A 19,638-nucleotide genomic window follows, 5' to 3' on the forward strand; every position below is an offset into this window, starting at 1 on the left:
AATTAGATTGAAGAGTTAGTGTACAGAAGGGCTGAAGTTCAACTGCATGCAAGGTAATTACATTGAAATGAAGTTGGGCCTGCCTCTTTGGAGTGGAATTTTTTTTGCCTTTTTTGGGGGGGGAGGTCCACAAACAAATTATGATTGGGAAGATCACTAAGAAAACAGTGATTCTCTCTTCTTCAACCACTTCCCACAACAAAGCACACAGCATTCTATCTTATTTTGGTGGAAGAAAAAGGTTGTTGCCGTTGTTTAAACTAAGCCATAATTTGCAGTCGGGGAAGCCACCTCCGCTTCAGCAGAGCAGCTCCTGAAGCTGGAACACAAAGGCGGATCACAGACTACTGCACGTTCCTCCTGCAATTAGGACAGTTCAGGATTGCCAAAAGAAACACATGCTGTGGCAAAAGGAAAGCAAAATGACTCCATTTAATGACTGTTGGACTTTTCTTTGTACTTGGATCCAAGGACAGACCCAGCAATGCCCTCCCTGATGGCTTGTGTCCAGAGGACGCCCAGCACCCTTCACTCCTGAAGCAGTGAAGGTGCTTGGTGCTGCCAAGCCACTTCCTGAAGACCAGGGCTTCCACCCTTTGAATGGGCGCTGACACCAAGCCCTGTTGCAGGGAAAGGAAGGTGTGCACCAGCGGGGACGGGAGGTTCCTGCAAGCCCCAGAGAAGTCCCAGATTCTGTGAAATTCATGGGCTGAGGTCACTTGGGTAGGAGAGAAAATTTTTTTCTGCCAGCCTTACTTGGGACTGCCTTTCCAAGCATATCCTCAAGCTCAGATCCTGTGAGAAGCCAAACACAACTCAGTGTAAAAGTGTGTGTTCAGCACATTGCAGGAGGTCCTCAGAACAATGTGCAGGATCAGCCCTGAATGAGGAGTGGCAGAAAAACTTGGGCTGGTAAATGGAAACCTACAGGCTCTGCTAGTCAAGGTTCTGTGCCAAAATCAGCCCAAGAGTTAAACAGCACCACTTCTAGGGCTGTAATGGAGAGCCTCTCATTGGCACTAGGACAGACCTTAGCAGCGTTCTCATGAAGGACCTGCTCTGAAGACCTGCAGAGCTGACAAGAATCCTTCCACTGGCCTCCACATTACTTGGTCAAGTCTCAGAGTACTGGTTTCACCCTGTTCTCCAGGGATGTCTGTGGACAAGCCTAAGGAGTCTGTAAAAGGCACCCGAGAAAAGTAAATCCATGTCACTAAATTTAAAGCTGTATCTGCATTTCCCACGGAAAAAACATGGGGCACCCCAGATTAAAATGTCCGCTCTAGAGCATCAGATCTTAGTCTGCTTTGCTTTGGGGAGTTCTAGGTCAGAGATAAGACTTTATTTCCTGAGGCATCAATTCCTCCTTTGCTCTGTGCCCACTCTGTAATAATTAAGACATTTTCATATCTAGATTTATTATAAGAAGTCTTCAGTGAATGGAATAGTCTGGTTTTGGATGGCATAAAGGAATACCCTTCGAAGCTTTATTTCCTCTTTATTAAAAACAAAACATGCAAGGACATATTTACAGTGTTGCAATGCAGGATTATTTTGTTTTCCAGTCTTTCTTTCCAATAGAATGATGCTAAAATACCCCCAGCTTTGTGCAGATCTAGACACAACTGCACTTTCCATTAAATACCAGCATTACTGTTTGAAGCTATGAACGCTGCTCTGGAGTCATGTGGCTTTTATGTCTAACCCAGGGAATGGCAAGAGTAACAGACTAACATTCACATAGAGACTAGTGCAAGGATTTTATTCACAGGTAAACTGATCTCAGCAATTTCCCAGTAATCTACTCCATGGAAAGTTTCACTTTCAGGCAACAGAAGGGAGAAGGAAAAAATTATGAAGAGTTTCAGTCTATTTTCTTCTTCTCTTACACCTGGCTTGCCTGGGATAGATTTGGTTGCCATCAGAAAACAGCAGGCCAGACTGGTATATACCTGCATATTCCTTCACATCTGCTGTGTGCGGTGGGGTAAATGATGCCTGGATGCCCCTCCTGCCCCGGACCTCGAGTCAGGAAGCACTGCCCTGCTGCCAGCCCTCCATCTCACACGGGATGGGGAGCTGAGATGTGCGGAAGCAAGCCAGGATCATGGGTGTTTCGGTGTCCCTGGGATGTGGAGGGGAGCTAAAAACAGTTTCACAAACGTTTCCAAACACAGATAGTGCCGATAAATCAGGGGAATGAACCTACAGCAGCACAAGAAAAGCAAGGGTGAGTGAAAGGCAGCCAAAGACGCCTCTGAGATTTGCCAGGTCCCTGGTGGCCCCATGACGTCCTGCCGGGGCACGGCTATGCTGCAGTTCACCCCACAGCAGAGCCCCGGTGGTGGGTCCCTGCCCTGAGCCAAGGGGCCAGCACCAGTCCGGCCTCATACGCTCTTCTCTCCTTCCATGTGCTCCTTGGCCGGAGAGGGCTGCTTGTCCTGGCTGCCCTCGGGGCTGGGTTTGGCAGGGGGAGTGGGGCTACTGCTGGTGGTGGGCAGGAGGTTGGCAGACTGGAGCACGGCCTCCGAGTGCTCCCGGGCCTTCATGCGCAGCGCGGCCACACTGGCAGTGCGGTTGCTTTGGCAGCCGTAGGTGGGCAGGAAGGAGAGGCCCATGGGGTCTGGAACGCAGCACGAGCACAGCGGGCTCCCTGGGGAGGAAGGAGACAAGGCACCATCACTGATGGGGAAGGTCATGGAGACTGTCTGACTGCTCCCTCCACAGTCAATCTGGCGAGGGCAGAGGTGGGGTTGGGGTCTTGAATGGCAAAACCCCCTCCCCTATTGACCTTTAGTGGGTAATAGATGTTCTCTGGATCAAGGCTAGAAAAGCCAGATCCTGTTCTGCTGAGGCCCACTGTGAAGGGTCTTACACTGTGAGTCATCCAGAGTGACAAACGGAGTGAGTGAGGGTAAGCAGACTCAGAAGCAAGCAGTGAAGTTTAGATCACACATGAGATTTCCCCATAAGCGAGGCTGAGCTCGTCCCCTGCTCCCATACCAAGCTGCTGCTCTGTGGCTACCATCAGCCACATGCCGAAAGTGTCTCCTGCGCTCCACCTGCACACTGAAGCCTGATCAATTTGGGCAGCTGCATTTGTTGGGTGAGTGTGGGGGTCCCATCACTTATCTACACCTGAGAGATTACTGCAGAGAGAAAGGTGAAAATATCCTGGTTATAATGCACTAATGACCTTCTCCTATCTCACTGTAAGATGAGATAGGCTTTTCCTTGGCCGGGCCCCTGCCAACTATTGGCATCATGTCTACCTGCAGGAGTCTGTTCTACCTTCACCCACTCAATGTCTGTGCTACTTAAGGATCACACCTCAAAGAGAAGAGCCTCCTAAAGTGAGCCAAGGCCACCTAAAGCTGCTGCTGCTGACATGGCTTAAGAATCCCATCAGGAGAGATGGGCCAGACCATCTCTATCCTGTCATCTGAGACACATGGTCTGTCCCAAACAGGAAATAAAACACTGGAGAGAGGGTGAAATGGGTATTCCTCTCCCTCTAAGCCAAAAGACTATCCTGCAATCCACCACCAGAGGCAGTCCTCACTCCACCAGCTGCCTTCCTGAGCTGGACCACTGCAGGCTCTTCCTCTGGCTTATCTTTGACAATGCTGGGACTTGGGCCAGTTCCCAAACAAGCACACCTGGAAGTCTAGGTTGATCACTGGGCAGGACATGCAGTCCATCCAAAAAGCCACACTGGTACCTAGCTTAGATGCATCTATTGAATGAAGGAGAATGTGTCAGAAGAGTAGGAAGGGTAGGCAGGATGGGATGGATGAGCTACAACTTTCATTTGCTCTCTGGTGAGAAACATTGAGTTACAACATTTTACCAGGGTTCTCAGAGGCCACACAAACTCTACATCCTCTTCTACACCCCTGGCAAAAGCCTGTCCTTTGCTGATATGCTACTTCCCAACAGAAAACAGCTCGGCTGCACACATTCTGACACGATGCAATGTCTTCCTCTGATCTTCCCAAGCCAAGGACTTGCTTTAATTTCTGAAGTTAATATTTGAGTTAAATGGCTCATGACTAAGTGTTGGAACTAATAACCTGCGGGGAGCATGTAGTCTTTCTTTTACGCTTCTGTTCTCAGTAGCAACGGGTCAGCACCCATCTGCTAGGGATGAAGGCAGACAGTTGTTTGTTTTTAGGATGTTGGCAAAACTTCTTCACAGCAATTGTCAGAGATTAGCAGCTTGCAGGTAACGTTCAGGAAAAAATACTCTTTGCATTTTAAAAACCACAGCCTACAAGGGACAAGTTATTAATGTAATTGGGAAGTCTTTTCTCTTTTAATACTCCTCTGACAGAGCATATGATCAGCAGACCAACATTTCCATGGGTCCAGGCATTCAAATTAATTGCACAGGCAAGTTTCAGCACTTGACTAAAACCCTCCATTTTTTGCTTTTAGCAACAGGAAGCTCAATCTTGAATTCTGTGGTTGCTTTGAGCAAGTCAGAAGGAGGGTGTATAACAAAATCCACTCAGTAACACAACTTACAGTTTTTGCCACCACCAACCATGCTTATAAAGTAATTTTTTGTCTGATTGAATTGCAGCCATCTCAGGGGTGATGGACAGCCAGTGTTTTGACAAGAGAGAGGAGAGGAAGATTGGCACTTCAGAGTCCCTACAGTTTGCAGCAGGTCTTTAGCTGCAGAAGCCACACAGAAGTCTGTTTTTTCACTACTATTAAGCTGCATTACTTAAGGTTCAGCTCTGAAATGGGGCAGCATGGATGCCTGCCTGTGAATCAGCTGCCTTTGCACTGCTGCTTTCTAACACAAACTGAGTGAGACTTTCGAACGTGGCTGTTCATCTCCCAGGCTAAGGCGAGGGCTGGCCTGTCTGCGGTAGCTAATGCAGGACCGAGCACAGACATTGTCTGCTTAGCAGGAGGTGGGGGAGAAGTGGAAAAGAATTTTCCCCTTTTCAAAAGAGCAGGAATCAGCTCCATCCCCTAAGAATAATTTTCATTCCATTGCTAGAGAGGGATAAAATATTTATTAGTCTTCAGCACCAATCTAAGCTCTTTGCTTAATAATTAGACCTGATATTACCCAGTGGCTCTGCAACCTGAGGGTGCAGAGTTACCTGTGGTGGAAACTAGGCTATCTCTAGCAATAATTCACCCATAAACCATTCCTTTCATTTTTGCTGAGGTTAAAACACTTGTAAACAACAGCTCACACCCCAAAAAAATGCAAAGTAACAAGTGTAATTTGCTCCAGGGTCCAGCTAGAACACAGGGGAGTAGGATTTAGCCCTATTTCTTTTTAATGTAAAACAAAGGTTCAATCTACTTTACAATTGCCTGTGCCTGCAGGTAGTAAATCCAGTGAAATCTATCAGACTTTGCTGGCACAAAATCCAAGAAAAATAATGGGAGTATCAGGAGCCCAAGGTCTCCACCTGCCCATCAGTCAGCCCACGACGAAGACAGATCTGACTTTCACCAAGAAAGAGACAACTACATATAGGCAGACATCGATGGTTTATTACATATTATTGCAGTAACCCTGAGTCCACAGTGGGAAAGAAAGGAATTGTTGCTACTTATTTCGGATCCTCAGAGGAGTTTAGGCACCTAGCTCCCATCAAAATCAGTGAGGGTTAAGCCATTTGCCCCAGATCTTGATCCAGCTTCCACTAACATCTATGACAGTCTGATATTACTTTAATGGGATTTGGATCAAGTTGTTACAATATGGACAATGTACTGTTTTTCTTTTTTTCAGGAAATTACTGCCTCCTGTACACAAAATTAAAATGCACAATTAGATTTCCATTAACTTACAGCAAATTCTGCTGAATTGATCTGAACCTCCTTGTATTCCTATATGAGATCATACTTTAAATGCTCAGCCTGAACATAAATACTTAATGTAATAAATACAGTCTGAAATATTTGATCCACTTGGCAGTTTAATTGATCTACTACAGAGACTGACAGGAAAAATTAAATTAGTTCTGTCTTGTCTCTGCCAACATCACATTTCAATTGTAATGACATTTGATCTACAATTTTGGTTGTGGACCCTTTTGTGCAGTTCCAAGGTTCAGTTTCAGCTGAGAAGAGTGGGGTGGGAGTGGGGCCCATATTGATACATAAGTATTTAAAATATATATTTTGTATTTCAACTCAACAGTTTAAAGAATTTAATAGATAGCCTTTCCAAAAGACAAAACCCCAGCTCCTTTCCTCTTTCAGTATTTGTGCATATCAGCATTTGATGTGGACAGCTGAACAGTGACCTGACATGGAGGGAAGTGAGGAAAAATTCCCATTTAAAATCCTCACTTGTCAATGCATGCTGTTTAGTTTTCAGACAAAATATTATGCTTGATTTAAGTATTGTTTACTTCTGATAGTAGTCACATTAGTTTACTTGAGCTCTAAATCCTCATAAACCCTGAAATCGCTTTCACAAGGGCTGGAAGGTCAACAACAACCTCGAGTTCATGATGTCGTTTACCAGTGAGAGGTGATTCAAAGGGAGCTCCCTCTTGCTCTTCATACATAGTGAAGACACTGTGTCTATTAAAGCCTAAGGCACAAGCAAGGAAAACAGAATTGGCTTTATCCATACCTTCTTGAGCTCTGAATCAGGAGGTCCAGAAGAACAAGAAAGGCATGAACTTAAAGCCTGAAATGGAGAGGCACCAGACGCTCCCAGTATAATTTAGGGTAGCCTCAAGGCTGATAAAGTTGTGCTAGACGGTTCCTCCTTCTAGTGCCTAAGCTGGTTAAGTGTGGAAGGCACCCTGTGCTGCCCGGAGGCTGGAAGTGCACTCACAGAGCAAAGTCCCAGTGTTATAATTTCATATCTCCTTGGCTTGTGACCCTATATGTGCAATGCAAACAACAAAGAGCTGATGATCTGGCTCAGTTGCTTTAGCAGGAGCTTATTTGTGTAAATAACTTAACACTGGAACTGGAAGATTTAATCCTCCTTTATTTGTGCTATTAGTACTGTTCCAAAAAAAAATAATTCAGAAGCCAAGATCTTGCCTGTTTGGGCATGAAAGCTAGTGGCAAAGTCCATAAGAGCTGGGAGAACAGAACCAGTCCTTTGAATACTGTCAGCTCAGCAACGATTTACCACTCTTCCTTTCCACATCACAAACATAATCTGACCCTAAATCCTGCTGGCATGTGTCACTCCAAGAGGGGTCAATAGGAACCCCTGCCCAGGTAAGGTCCACTAACCTAATCAAGATTTGTCCTGGAGGAACAAGCCAGCACCCATTTCCTTCCCATGGCTTGTAGGGCTCCTATATCTGTATATTCCCTAATATTTGTGATAAAGACCAAAAAATCTACCTGCAAAGCAGGGCAGTGCTAGAGTCAGGGACCTGTGGTATGGGAATCAAAGTAATTTGCTCAAGGTCTGTGCATCTGCAGCAAACTAAATAAATGTTTTAAATTCTCTAAAGTCACAGTGGCAGGTAAACTAGGAAAAATGCCAAATAGAACCCACTTGATATATTTGCTAAATTACACGAGAAAAGTCCATAATCAAGAATGACAGAGAAAATAAAGGACCCCAAGAGTTTGATTCCTGTTCCCCAGTCTTATGGTAAGCAGTGGTGCTTCAATTCATTACACACCAGTTCAAGGGTAAGTTAGGTCCTTGAATGCTTCTTTCTTAGCCTTGGCAATGGGAATTGCCCAAAGGAATCAGGCAAATACTCTTCATCTTTCCATAATAGAAAATGAAATGTAATGGATGGACTGTTCTAGTTGCTCTGTTTTTTTTCCTGGGTACTGCAATTAAGCCTCCCTAATATGAACAACAGCAACCACAGCAACAACAAACTATAAAAGAGCCTAATCAATGGTGCCCTGGAATATCCACTTTGATGTGCATAATGTTAATTCTGCTTCTCTATCAGTGGTGTGGAGGTGCCGTGAAAACCAATTGAGCTATAACTTGCACAGAGCAGAGCTGTGGGTGAATTATGAAAGTAATTCCCTGGCAAGTGTAATTATTTATCTCCTCATACACTGCACTCATCACGAGGTCTGGGGAAATTTCAGTGGAATGCAACAGACACACTCTTGGCCTCAGCCACCAGAATGGTAGAACACTTCCGCTAAAAAACGGAGATTCTTGTTTACACCCATTAATAACATCTTCTACATTAATGAATTGCATTCATGCTGTCATCCATTAAGAAGGTACTTTCAGGTCTCTCTCTGCACAGAACACTAGCTTCTTCTGATGACTCTATTGTTATATAGCCCATAAATAAAACAAGTATTTTCCCTTCATATTTGAGGTCTGCAATTAAATCTACTAAATGGACTGCAGATGCATGTTTTACAGTAAGTGATTCATCTTGGAAGATCATGGAAATGTCGAAGTCACCACAATGAAGTAGCATATTTGTCAAATTAGGACAATTTCAGAGTAACAAACACCAGAAATTTCATCTATGTGAGCCAAACTTCTTCCTGACTATGGCAAGTGAAGAACTTCAAACCGTGAAGTAGGAAACCCTGTATAGCACATAAATTATGATCTTATGCTAATTTTTCAAATGAGAAATTGCATTTCCTGAAAGAATAGTACGTAGTGTGGTAATATGGTACTTAACAGATGAGATGCTTGCTACTAAGTACAGCCTCCGATGTGCTGAATTTCAGAGAGGGAGAGGACTCACCAAAGGGAAGGAAAAGGTCTGTTGTATTACTGAACAGAGAATATTTGATAGAAACAGAGAAAAACTGTCCAGTGGTAATATACTCTTCTCTGGAACAGCCTATGCTCTGAATTACTATTCTGATCTCTATTGTATAGCTGGCCTGCTTTCTTCACAGAACACCCTGCAGTGGTAATACCATCCCTTTGTGGCGAAAAAAATTTCCTTTTCAGAGACAGTAGGGCTCATGGGGCATAGTGATTAGGGAGAATAGTTTTCTTCTCATTCGCGAGAGCAAACCTAGTCTCATGCTCCAGCAATATCTGTACCTAGAAGTGGTACATGTGAGGTTCAGATGAGTGCTGCCTGTTGAAGATTTGCCACACAAAGCATGAGGCAAGCCTATAGTGCACTGCACAGTCTTTTCAAAAGCAAAGTTGCAGGCTTGGTCCCTGCCCCATGGTAGCCTATCCTGAGATTTCTTGTCTCTACTAGACCAACTACATTGTCAACCATTATATCTTTATACTACAAATTAGATCGAGGAACCATGTGCCCTAGACACTTTATGCAGCCTTGGAAAGCTGGGTCTGGAGCCAAGCAATCAAAGTCAGAGAATGAGAAAGAGAGGTATTAGTTTCTTTACAGAAGACAGAGAACTCTCAGGTGGCAGAATGAAAATAGTACCTGAGAGCATAAAATAATTATTAATTAGTTACATCACCATCATCACTTGTTATTCACTGTATTGATTTTAATTTTCTCCTTCTAAAGCATCAGTCAAATATTACTCACTGACACCAACCATGTGTTGGCTCATAAGCCCAACAAAGCACATCTTGTCTCCTCAAAGAATAAGAAAGCAACGTGGACTTCCCAGTAGTATCTGATGTGCTTAGAGGGCCCATTTGTCTGCAGGCAGCTTTTACAGTCTTACTGAAGAATACGATTCCCTTTACTGGCCAGGATTGCTCTCCCTATGGTGAAAATACTATCTATTTAATTTGACATTTGCACGGAAGAAAGCCGGGTCATGTACCCATTGGTAGTGAAATGGTGCTTTGATTCTGGAGCAACTATTTTGCTTTCAAAAGCACAAAGAATTCCTGGTAGTTTCAAAGCACGGTCGGCACAAGAGAGATACCAGGAAGAGCTCTTGGTCATTTCACTCTCCAATAAAACTTGAAAAGTCTTGGAAAACCGTAATGCTTGCTGAATTTCTCCTAACCCAAGCAATCCAAAAACGAAACTACTCAGAATTTTATGCCCTGTGCTGAGTTTGATGGGATTTTGTGTGGCATAAAGTCCTATGTCCTCAGAATCACTGTGACAGGGTCCTGTTGACATTTCTGTTGCAAAATGTAACTAGATTCTCAAGGGAGGTGCTTAGGTCACTTCATTAAGACACGTAATGACACACACTAATGCCCACCTAATGTAGGGTCACTTCTCCTTTAACAGGCCTGGAGTGTACAAATCAGCTCCTAGCTCAAAGGGGGAAATGAGAAGGGAGACTCAAACAAACTGAACTGAGCAAGAGGAAGGTCATACAAAGGTTTTATTAACACTGTGTCACACCCTGTTCTTTCCTTCCTTCACACAACCATTATCTCTTCCTCCAGACTGACATGTGAGGTTGGTTGTGCTCTCAAATACATTAATTTTTCCGTATCAGCTGGTGTTCCCATATCAAAGAAAAACAATGCGAATCAGGCCTGTGATGCTTTTGGTCCACTCAGAACCTCTAGAGATAGTCTTGCTCATAATTGCCAACTAACGAGACTGAAGCTCAAGGTCTGCTGTGTACCGCCCCTACCCCAGTCCAGGTGAATTGCTCTTGGAGAAACAGGGAAAGAGGAACTTGCAGAGATGAGGCAAGGAAAAAGGAGATATATGTAAATACCACAAGAAAGATGCTACAATTATTCTTTGCTTGTGTAAATCAAATTTGCGACCTTACAGAACAATAAATTCTTCCCCCTTGACCTCAAAGCCAAAATTTGGCATTACTGAGACCTAGCTGCGGAAGAAAAAGATTTCCCCACAAAGCAGCAGCTCAGTCTACAAGTTCCTTGCAAGTATAACAATATGCTGACTGGCATAGGCAGCTCCACAAAGCTCCTGGTAGGTGGATATGCAGATATGCAAATCTGTAACTGGATTTCTTAAAATCAAAATATACTACATTATCCCAGTCCCCTTGCATGTATCTGGAGATTTCTAGTGCCAAGCAGGAAATATAAACCCAGCATCTCAGAAATGAATTGCAGGTGTAACTGACAACACGCATCAAGAGAATATGCATGCATCTGATAACTGACCATCCCTACACAAATTATAAAAAAATCTATATTTACATTTGGGACCAGTTTTTCAGGGGGACTGCCTCTCAGCCTGGGCAACTGACTATCTAATAAGTATTACTACAAGAGATTCAGGAATAGGATTTTTTTCTGCCCCTAGGTTATAAAACTGCTATCAAGCAAAAAGGAGCAAATTATTAATTTCTCAATTTAGTGGCTGAGCTGTAAAATCACAGAAAAGAATATCTGGAAGTCTTCCAAATAAATAAAACTAAAAAAACCCTCATGACAATTTTTTTTGCATTCATTTTTATTTCGTTTTTCTTAGCTTTTGTTTATTGAGTTATTTTTCGTAAAATTTAGCTACATTTAAACATGAAACAAGTGAGAACAACGCGTTTATGCATTTAATTTTGAAAACACTTAAATGTAAACTTTAAGAAAAAAAACATCCCTTACTTCCATCTGAAATTATTTACTGAACACAACCCCATTTCCACACCTTTCGACCTGCCTGGGACTACATTTATCAATGAACAATCTTTTTGCCTGAAGAATTTCACGTGCATCTACTCCAGAGAGGCCCTTCCTGCCCAACAGAAGAAGCCGAAAGTCTCTGCTCCAAGACCTCGCGGTCACAGGGCAGAGATCAAGAGGACTTGTGCAGTTCAACAGCCACTGCTCACTTACAGGGTTTAGGTTGACAGTCATCCTGTAAGTTTTAGGGTTCAGATCACACTTGTGTGGCTTTTCTTGATTCAAAATCACAGGTCCCACACCTGTCAAAATAGCAGTAGCTGGATGGTGTGTCTGGCTTCAGCTTTTTTGGAAAGACAGGAGGCAAAGCGGAACAGGAGGCAGGACACTGGACTTAAGGCAAAACTCATCAGTTCCAAGCATTTGCTTCAGGAATATACCTTGGCAATGCTGATTTAACTGGAAATACTCATAAAGAGCATGAGGTATGCCAGAACACAGTGAGAGGTATTAGAGGACATTTGTGCTTTTAGTGGAAGGTCTCAAGCTGGGAAACTTTCCTCACAAATTATTGCGCCATATTGGGGTGTAGAGTAAACGTATGTGCCACTTTGTGCTTGGCAGTGCTATGAGGTTTTACATCCTATAAATCTATAAATCGAATTCATCCTTCTTACACCCTTAATCTTATAAATTGTTAGACTAGGAACGGCTAATGGATCAGCTGGTGATTTATTTTTAAAAGATGCATACTGCTGCTTTTCGGGAACTGAAAAGGATATGGACACTGGATGTACCCTTCCTGAAGCCTGGGTCCCAGGTAATGAGGAATTACTTTGTATCCTCCCCTGTCCCCATGCACACGCTTTATTCAAGTTCTCAGAGGGGACCTACTGTTCAAGAAGGGAAAGGGCTGGCATTGCGCAGAGATGTACTGCAAAGGAAACCGCATGCAAAGAGCAGATGAGGCATCAGTAACGGTGCCAGGTAATGTATAATGCAAAAGGATGCATATAATTAATTTATTAGTGTAAATTCGACTCTTAAAAAAAAAGCATATGCAAAGAAAACACTAAAGGAGCAAACCCTACCTGCCTTAAGAGTGACGTCAGGAGCTTCTTGCTCCTGACCTCGCTAAAACTGTCTGAGTAAAATGAACGAGCCTTGCCACAAATGATGCTACAATTTACAACAGGAGACTCACTCCTGTACCTGCAGCATCGGTCAGTGCAAGTGCTGCCAATCAAAACAGAAAGAAGGATCCCTTGCTTCCCAGAGGCTGCTTTACCGGCTCAAGTGGGAGCACGCTGCTTAGCTCAAAAGAGCTGCTCTTTGAGCTTATCCTTGAAGTTAAACGAAGTCACTTACCTTTTAGAGAGGCAACATGGGATAAAGCTTGGGCATAGGTGGCTGTGTTGAGAAGAGTCCCTGGCAGGCAGGAAGGGAAGAAAGGTCCTGTAGGACCCACTGCTCGACTCAGGCTGATGGAGAAGAGAAAACAACTTACAAAACCAGAACTAACTGATTCCAAAGACAGCATATGTGCATGCACACAAACACGTTGGTGTCTCAGTGCCCCACTAGATGGGACCAAGCCTGGATAACATTAGCCTCCCATAGCCAACAGCTTCTCAACATCTCCATGGGGAGCAGTGAGTTACAAGAGAGAGAGCTCATCTTCTAATGATTTGGGCTGTACCTGAAGATGGTACTGTGCAGGTCAAGGCTTAGCAGCAGGCAAGCCTGTATGTATGTACATACGTATGATGCATGCTTGCCCCAAAGAGAGGCAGGCGATAACATGTATTACTCTTACCTCTGCTGGATCTCCAGACTCTCTTTTTTATTCCTGGTTTGATCTGCTGGAGAAGGGGAATTTAAATTCCTCGCAGGAGGTGTCACCTCAGCCATTGTTTCCTTAGAGCCCTCTTGGTCGGAGGCACCCCTCTCTGTTTTCCTCCATTTAGCTCTTCGGTTTTGGAACCACACCTGGAGCAGGAGAGCAATCCAGGCTGAATACCGTGTTTAGCCAAATGCAAAGCAAGGAAATTTGAAATTGTTACTGTAGCAAAATCAGTCATTTAGAAGCTTGGCTAAAACTTCCTCTTATTTTGTGTCCACATTGTTATTCTAGTTGAGTTTTAGGATTACATTTGTATTTGGAATATTTCTGTGTCTGGGAAAGAAGCCAGGAATGTCTAAAGACATGCAAAAGGCATGTTAACAAAAAATAAAATAAAAAAGAGTTTTGATGTTACTGTGCCAGTTAGCAAAACATTTAAAAATGTGTTTGCCTTTATGCACACATTTCATTCTCACTGATTTCTATGTTTTAATAGGTCTAAAAGGCTTTTGTATAGGGATGGACTTAAGTATGTATGTAAGCACTCTCATGAAAATGTATATAAGTCTCTAAATGAGCTGCTGCTAGAATCAGAGAGGTCAGAAATGAAAAGGTATGTATTAGGCCATCTTATCCAGCCCATTTCTTGAGGAGGACTGATACTTCTTGATATTCCTCTGATGTGTTTGTGCAGTCTGCATTTAGAGGACTCAAAAGATGGTAGTTACTAATTTTGGAAGATTGTTCTGCAGCATAATACACACCAATTTCTAAAACTTGTTTTTTCCCTGTAATGCAATACAAATATTCATGTTCTTGATTTTATCCCCCAACTTTTAGTCCAAACACTTTTTTTTTTCATTTACCTTGGAGCTGATGCTCTGAAAGCACCTTATTTGAGGCGGAAAAAGCCAAGTCTCTCTTGAGGTCAGGAAATACACATTTTAATACATGACTTCAAGTACATGGGAGATTGTTATTATTATTATTCTCCTCCTACAACTCCATTTTAGTTAGCTGCCTTTTAATTGCATGTATCAGCAAACGTTGAATAATGATTTTATCTATATTCTAAATTTAGAGCAGTTAAATGCGAAGCAAAATGCAGACACTTTCTTGCGTCTTAATTGAATGAAGGTCACAGCTATAACAACATTTAATTGAGCTATTTTTCATTATCATATTTTAATGACTTTGCACTGACAGTTTGCCTGCTTCTGAGGAAAGAGCATGATGAAGTCGTTTATTTCCCTATTTAGTTATTGTTTGACAACATCATCTTCGATTAAGACTCTGCTTTATAGCACATTAATCATATTTGAATGAGCAAGGGGTATAAATGTAAACATATCTCCCATCCTCTGTGTTTCCCCATGTCCCTGCATGAAAGCAGGCTAAACAAATGCTTGCATCTATTGTCTGTTTGCATAATAGCCAACAACAAGGCTACACACCAGTTCTCAGCAATCTAATTGTCACCACCCCTATCTCACCCTTGCACCTTTCAGGAAGAAGTTATGATCTTCCACTTCTGAATGCTCAATAATTGTGCCATTTATCTCAATTTGCAGTTCAGTCTTTAGGCGCCAATACCCAAAATGGCATTTTTTATTTTTTTTTTAAGCCAGTACCTATAATGCAGTGGCAAAAGGAGATTTTCATTTCCAAATAATAATCAGTTTAATTTGCCCACATATGACCAATGATTCATGTTCAGATTTAATAATCAGGATCACATAATCTGATTATAGGAGAAATAATTTGTTTACAATCCCCAATTTACTGCGGTGAATTCCATTATCTCTCTTCAGCCATTGGGTTTTAAGAGATACTAACATGACCCTAGGGAACAAAAGGCAAGCTATTATATTTCCTACAATTAGATCTTTGCATAGTCTTAACCCCAAGCACCTAAATAAAAAGAATACAAAAACAGCATGCAGAAAAGCCCCATAAATAAAATGAATACATAATCGCATTCAAAAAATGGCTTGCAACTCTGTGGTGGATGCCTGCAGAGTTACAGGGATCCATCTCTGACAACTGCAGGACTGCTGTTCTTAGCAGAGCTTGTACACACACAACGTTAATCCCTGGATATGGAAAAACAAACACCTGGATCAAAAAAAAAATAAAAAGGGGAAAAAAAGTGGGGAGAAGGAAGAAAGGAAGGAAGGAAGGGGTGGAAAAGAGTGGGGGTGGAAAGAGAGTAATCATGGCCAATGGTATTTATTGGATCATATTAAAGGTGCGGGAATTGCTCTGCAGGCTCTTCAGCTGTCTAAATTAAGTGTTTAGAAAGAAGGTGAAAGGGAGAAAAGTTGAAGAAGTGCAGAAGATTTCTTCCTGGCAGCTGGGCTCCCTGCAGTTGACTAACCCCATTGCTTGACAGTGGTCATAGTTGCTTTGGAGAATCACGTCTCAGCTCTTTTCTCCACACCCCCCCCTCCAAAAGCAAGGAAATGGATGTGCATTGATGTAATTTAGTACCTTGGAGACGCGGACAAATTAGTGTAGAACATTATCACTAGTTAATTATGAATGACCGATTAATCAACCTAATCTAATATTCCACATTATGTTGATGTTATTAAAGTGCATCATGAAAATGACAGATCGTCTTCATTTGCGTTCTTTGGCCAAATGTGCACTCTGCAGTCATGATGTCAAAAAAAAAAGTTTGCCAGTTTGAATACCCCAGAGTTAAATAATTCCCCAGAATGTTTACCTGCACCCTGGCCTCCGTGAGGTTGATTTTCATAGCCAGCTCTTCCCTAGTGAACACATCGGGGTAGTGGGTTTGAGCAAAAACGGCTTCCAGTGCCTCGAGCTGGTGAAGGGGAGGAGAGCACACGTCTGTCAGGGGCAGGGCACGGCGTGCAGCGCGGTGCGGGCCGGGGAGCTGCCGTCTCGGAGGGCGTCGGCCCAGCTGCCCCAGGGAGGTGTCTGCGAGGGACGGGGAAAGCGGGGCCGCCCGAAGCTGCGGGCTGCCGGCCGGGCAGGGAGCCGGGCGGCGCAGGGCGAGCAGAGGGCAGGCAAGCAGGGAGCAGGCAAGGGGCAATCGGGGTGGAGGTCAGGCGGCAGAGAGGAGCAGGCTCGTACCTGCTGGAGGGTGAAGGTGGTGCGGTTGCGGCGCTGCTTCCTTCGCAGGAACCCGTCGTCGAAGTCGCCGGCGGAGTGACCTCCGAAGGGGGCCGTGCCTGCAGGTGGAGAGCCGCGTTAGGGGCCGCGGGGCGCGGAGTCGCAGCCCCCACCGCGCCCCGGGGGACAGAGAAGCTGGGAGCCGGGGCCACCCCGACGGGGCCGGCGGCTGGGAGCCGTTCGGGAGCGGGAAGGAGCAGACGGGGAGTGCTGCCTCGTCTCCGCGGGGCGCGGAGCCCCGAGCAGCTCGGTCGGCCTGGGAGGCACCGCGGGACCCGCCCGGGCAGCGACTACCCGGCCGGGCCGGGGGGTCCTGCCGGCACCTGGGGGTCCTGCCGACCTGAGCTTACCCCGCCGCGGGTGAGGGGCAGCCCGCCCCAGAAAAGGGTCGTTTTCAGGCCACTTGTGTTTTAAAAGGACGAAGAGACAAGGCTTTGCCCTAGGCGCGGTGACGGCACCTCGGGCTCGTAAAAGCCCTTCCAGTCTGCCGGGAGCGCAAGAGGAAGCCCCCATGCCCGCAAGGAGCAGGACTGGGGCCGCTGGTAGTTTTCCCCCCGCGCACCCACACACCCTCCGAGCAGCGGCCGAGACGCCCCCCGTGTCCTCGCCCTCATCCCTGGAGGCGAACGGCGAACACGGGACTTCGTGCAGTGCCGAGCACCGGGGGCGGCGGGAGGGCTCGCGGGGCTCGGCCACGGCTGAGCCGCCGGGACTCGGCAGCGGGGCTGGAGGAGGGAGCCCCTGCCCTTCCCCGACGGGGGGGTTCGAAGGGCCCGAGAGGGAGATTGGGACACTGGGAGTTTGTCCCTGGTCGGAGCCTGGAAGAGGGCAGACGGCCCGCCGGCATGCAAACCACCCCCCGGCCTTCGCGGCTCTGCCAGTTACACATCACCGGTGCCCTGGCTGAACTGCTTCGCTCCCTTTCTGTTCCCTGACAAAACAGAGTTAAAAAAAAAAAAAACAAAACAAAACCCCAAAACCTAAACCAAAACAACAAAAAAACACGGAACAGAAACGTGCCCAAACCCACAGAAGCGCTGCTGAGTGTCTCCAGGACACTGCTCGCAGACCTGCCCGGTGGAGAGCTCCGGGCCGGGACGGCCCCGCCTCGGGGCACAGGGACTGGAGGTCGCCGCTTATCTTGCACCATCACTTGGAAGATAAACACGGCCCCCAGCCCCGTCCTCGCACAGACGGACGGCTCGCTGCGGCCGTGGGAGATGCTCATCAGAGAATAAAATACTTTCCCGGTGACTCCCAGGGCCCAGTCACTTCCCCCCGGCACCGCCGGGCCTCCCCGGGCGCTCAAACCCACTGAAAGCGCTGGCCGAAAAGGGCTTTTCTGTTGCTGCTTCTTCAGGTTTTGGGTGTTGTTGGTTTTTTCTTTCCTTGGAGTGGGGGGGATATTTTTGGTTTTTAGTTGGGATGCTCTAGCCGGGGTGGTTTCACCCTTTAGCAGGGCAGACCGGCCACCCCCCCGCCCCGCTGCTGCCCAGGCCAGGAGAGTGAGGGGCCGGCCCCGGCACGACGCCCTCCGCCCGCAGCCCCCCTCGCCGGCTCAGGCCGCCAAAATCAGGCACCGACCCAAACTGCCATCGCAGAAACAAACAAACAAGCAAACAAACAAAAGCACGCTTCCAAAGCTGTCTGCCAAAAACTAACGAACAAAGCCGCCCCAGCGCTCGGTGGCACCGGCGGGGGCGGCAGGGACGGCTGGCGGGGCGCGGAGGGAGCCCCGGCGCTGCCCTGCCCAGACCGAGGACAACTTAGGGGACACAATTTTCCAGCCGGCGATGCGCAGACCGGCTTGGGTCCGCTGGCCCTGGAGGAGCCGTGCTTAAAGCGGGGATGACCCTTCCCCGGAGGAGGAAACCGCTGGACCACAGCTTCCTGGCAGCGCTACAGTGGGGAAAACGCCTCGCTCGCCGGGTGATGCCCACGCCAGGCCCTGGATTGGGTGGGCAGGGGGGTTTTGCGAGGACGGGCCGCTTCCCCCGCCGTGCAGCCGCGGCGACGGGCGGCACTGCCCGGGCACGGCAGGGCAGCCCGCCCGGAGCTGAAGTTGCGGGGCTGCTCCCCGCACTGCGAGCGCTGGCCGGAGGGAACGGGTGCAGAGGGCCCTGGGCACGTGGGGGGTGAGACGGGGAAATCCCGACGCTGCCATATATTTTGTTTAAAAAGGAAACATAGAAAATAAATAAATAAAAACCTCTGATCAATAACACAAAGAAAAAACATCCTCCCAAGTATTTATTTTCCGCTTTTTTTCCAGTCGTGCCCCATCTTTCCCCATCCTCCCGCAGAATGTTTGTTAAATAGCATTAAAGATTTATGCGGTCCCTTTGGCTGGAGGGAGGAGGCGTGACCACGTCCTGAAAGTGTCCCGATTACAGCCATGACACCAACATCTGTGCTGGGAGGGGAGGAAAGCATCTCTTTCGTAGCCCGAGGCTCAACTGCGGGATCGCTGTCCACAGAGGGGAGGCAGGTGGCAAAATGACGGGGGTGGGGGTGTAAAAACAAGGCCTTTCCAAGAGGAATCAAATTAAAAAAAAAAAAAAAATCATGCCATCCTTCTTTCCATCCTGTGACAAGAGGGGAAAGCTGGGCGCGGGGAGGGGGGATAAGGTTGTGTTTTCTCAAGGAAAAAGATGCTGCGCTTTTATGTTTAGCGGTGTCTATAGATCTGCATCTCAGCACATCGCTGTACCCCCACAGTCAAAAGTGCCGGCTCTCAGAGCAAGTCAGACCACAGTTTCCCCCTCCATTCCCCGGCGCACCCCCCCACACACACACCCCTCGAAGTTCAGCTCCGTACTTACACGTCTCTGTGCGACAACACTCACCCTCTAGCTGCGGGGGGCAGTGGAAGTAGAACATGGCCCTGCGGCCGGGCGGGCGCCCGCTGCCCGCCGCTGCGAGGCCGACGGCGGCCGGGGCCGGGGCCAGCCCGCGAGGCGCGGGGCTTCCGCGAACCCCCCGCACCGACGCAGCGGCACCAGCTCCCCAGCCGGGCACCGCCACGCACCGCCGAGGTTTCTCCTGGCGACCTGAAGACCGAGAGAGAGAGAAAGAACAGAATAGGTGAACAACCAGAAGAAAGCACCCAGAGAAACTCACTGATAATCCTATATCCCATCCCAGAGGAAGCCGAGAAAGTAGGGTCTAACACTGTGCAACGAACTGAAAAAGCCAAAGGCAG

General features: G+C 46.6%; 1 protein-coding gene across 1 annotated transcript; it reads right to left on the minus strand.

The window, feature by feature from the left end:
• Positions 1-2,387: 2,387 nt before the first annotated feature.
• On the minus strand, positions 2,388-19,316 carry DRGX (dorsal root ganglia homeobox). Its single transcript, XM_068399899.1, has 6 exons — positions 19,283-19,316; positions 16,398-16,495; positions 16,024-16,125; positions 13,269-13,441; positions 12,821-12,933; positions 2,388-2,653 (listed from the first exon to the last, which is right to left on the minus strand). Exons 1-6 carry the CDS (start codon positions 19,314-19,316, stop codon positions 2,388-2,390), a joined length of 786 nt encoding a protein of 261 aa, XP_068256000.1.
• Positions 19,317-19,638: the final 322 nt, after the last annotated feature.

Source organism: Nyctibius grandis, chromosome 4 (assembly GCF_013368605.1).
Source record: "Nyctibius grandis isolate bNycGra1 chromosome 4, bNycGra1.pri, whole genome shotgun sequence".
Lineage (NCBI taxonomy): Eukaryota > Metazoa > Chordata > Aves > Nyctibiiformes > Nyctibiidae > Nyctibius > Nyctibius grandis.

What these genes read in the sequence shown, in the direction of transcription:
- DRGX (XM_068399899.1), bottom strand. Translation starts at nt 19,316, where the DNA reads ATGTTCTACTTCCACTGCCCCCCGCAGCTAGAGG. An exon ending in TCACGGAGGCCAGGGTGCAG is followed by an intron (nt 13,442 to 16,023) that starts GTAAACATTCTG and finishes CTCCTGCTCCAG; the next exon opens with GTGTGGTTCCAAAACCGAAG. An exon ending in CCATGTTGCCTCTCTAAAAG is followed by an intron (nt 2,654 to 12,820) that starts GTAAGTGACTTC and finishes CTTCCTCCCCAG; the next exon opens with GGAGCCCGCTGTGCTCGTGC.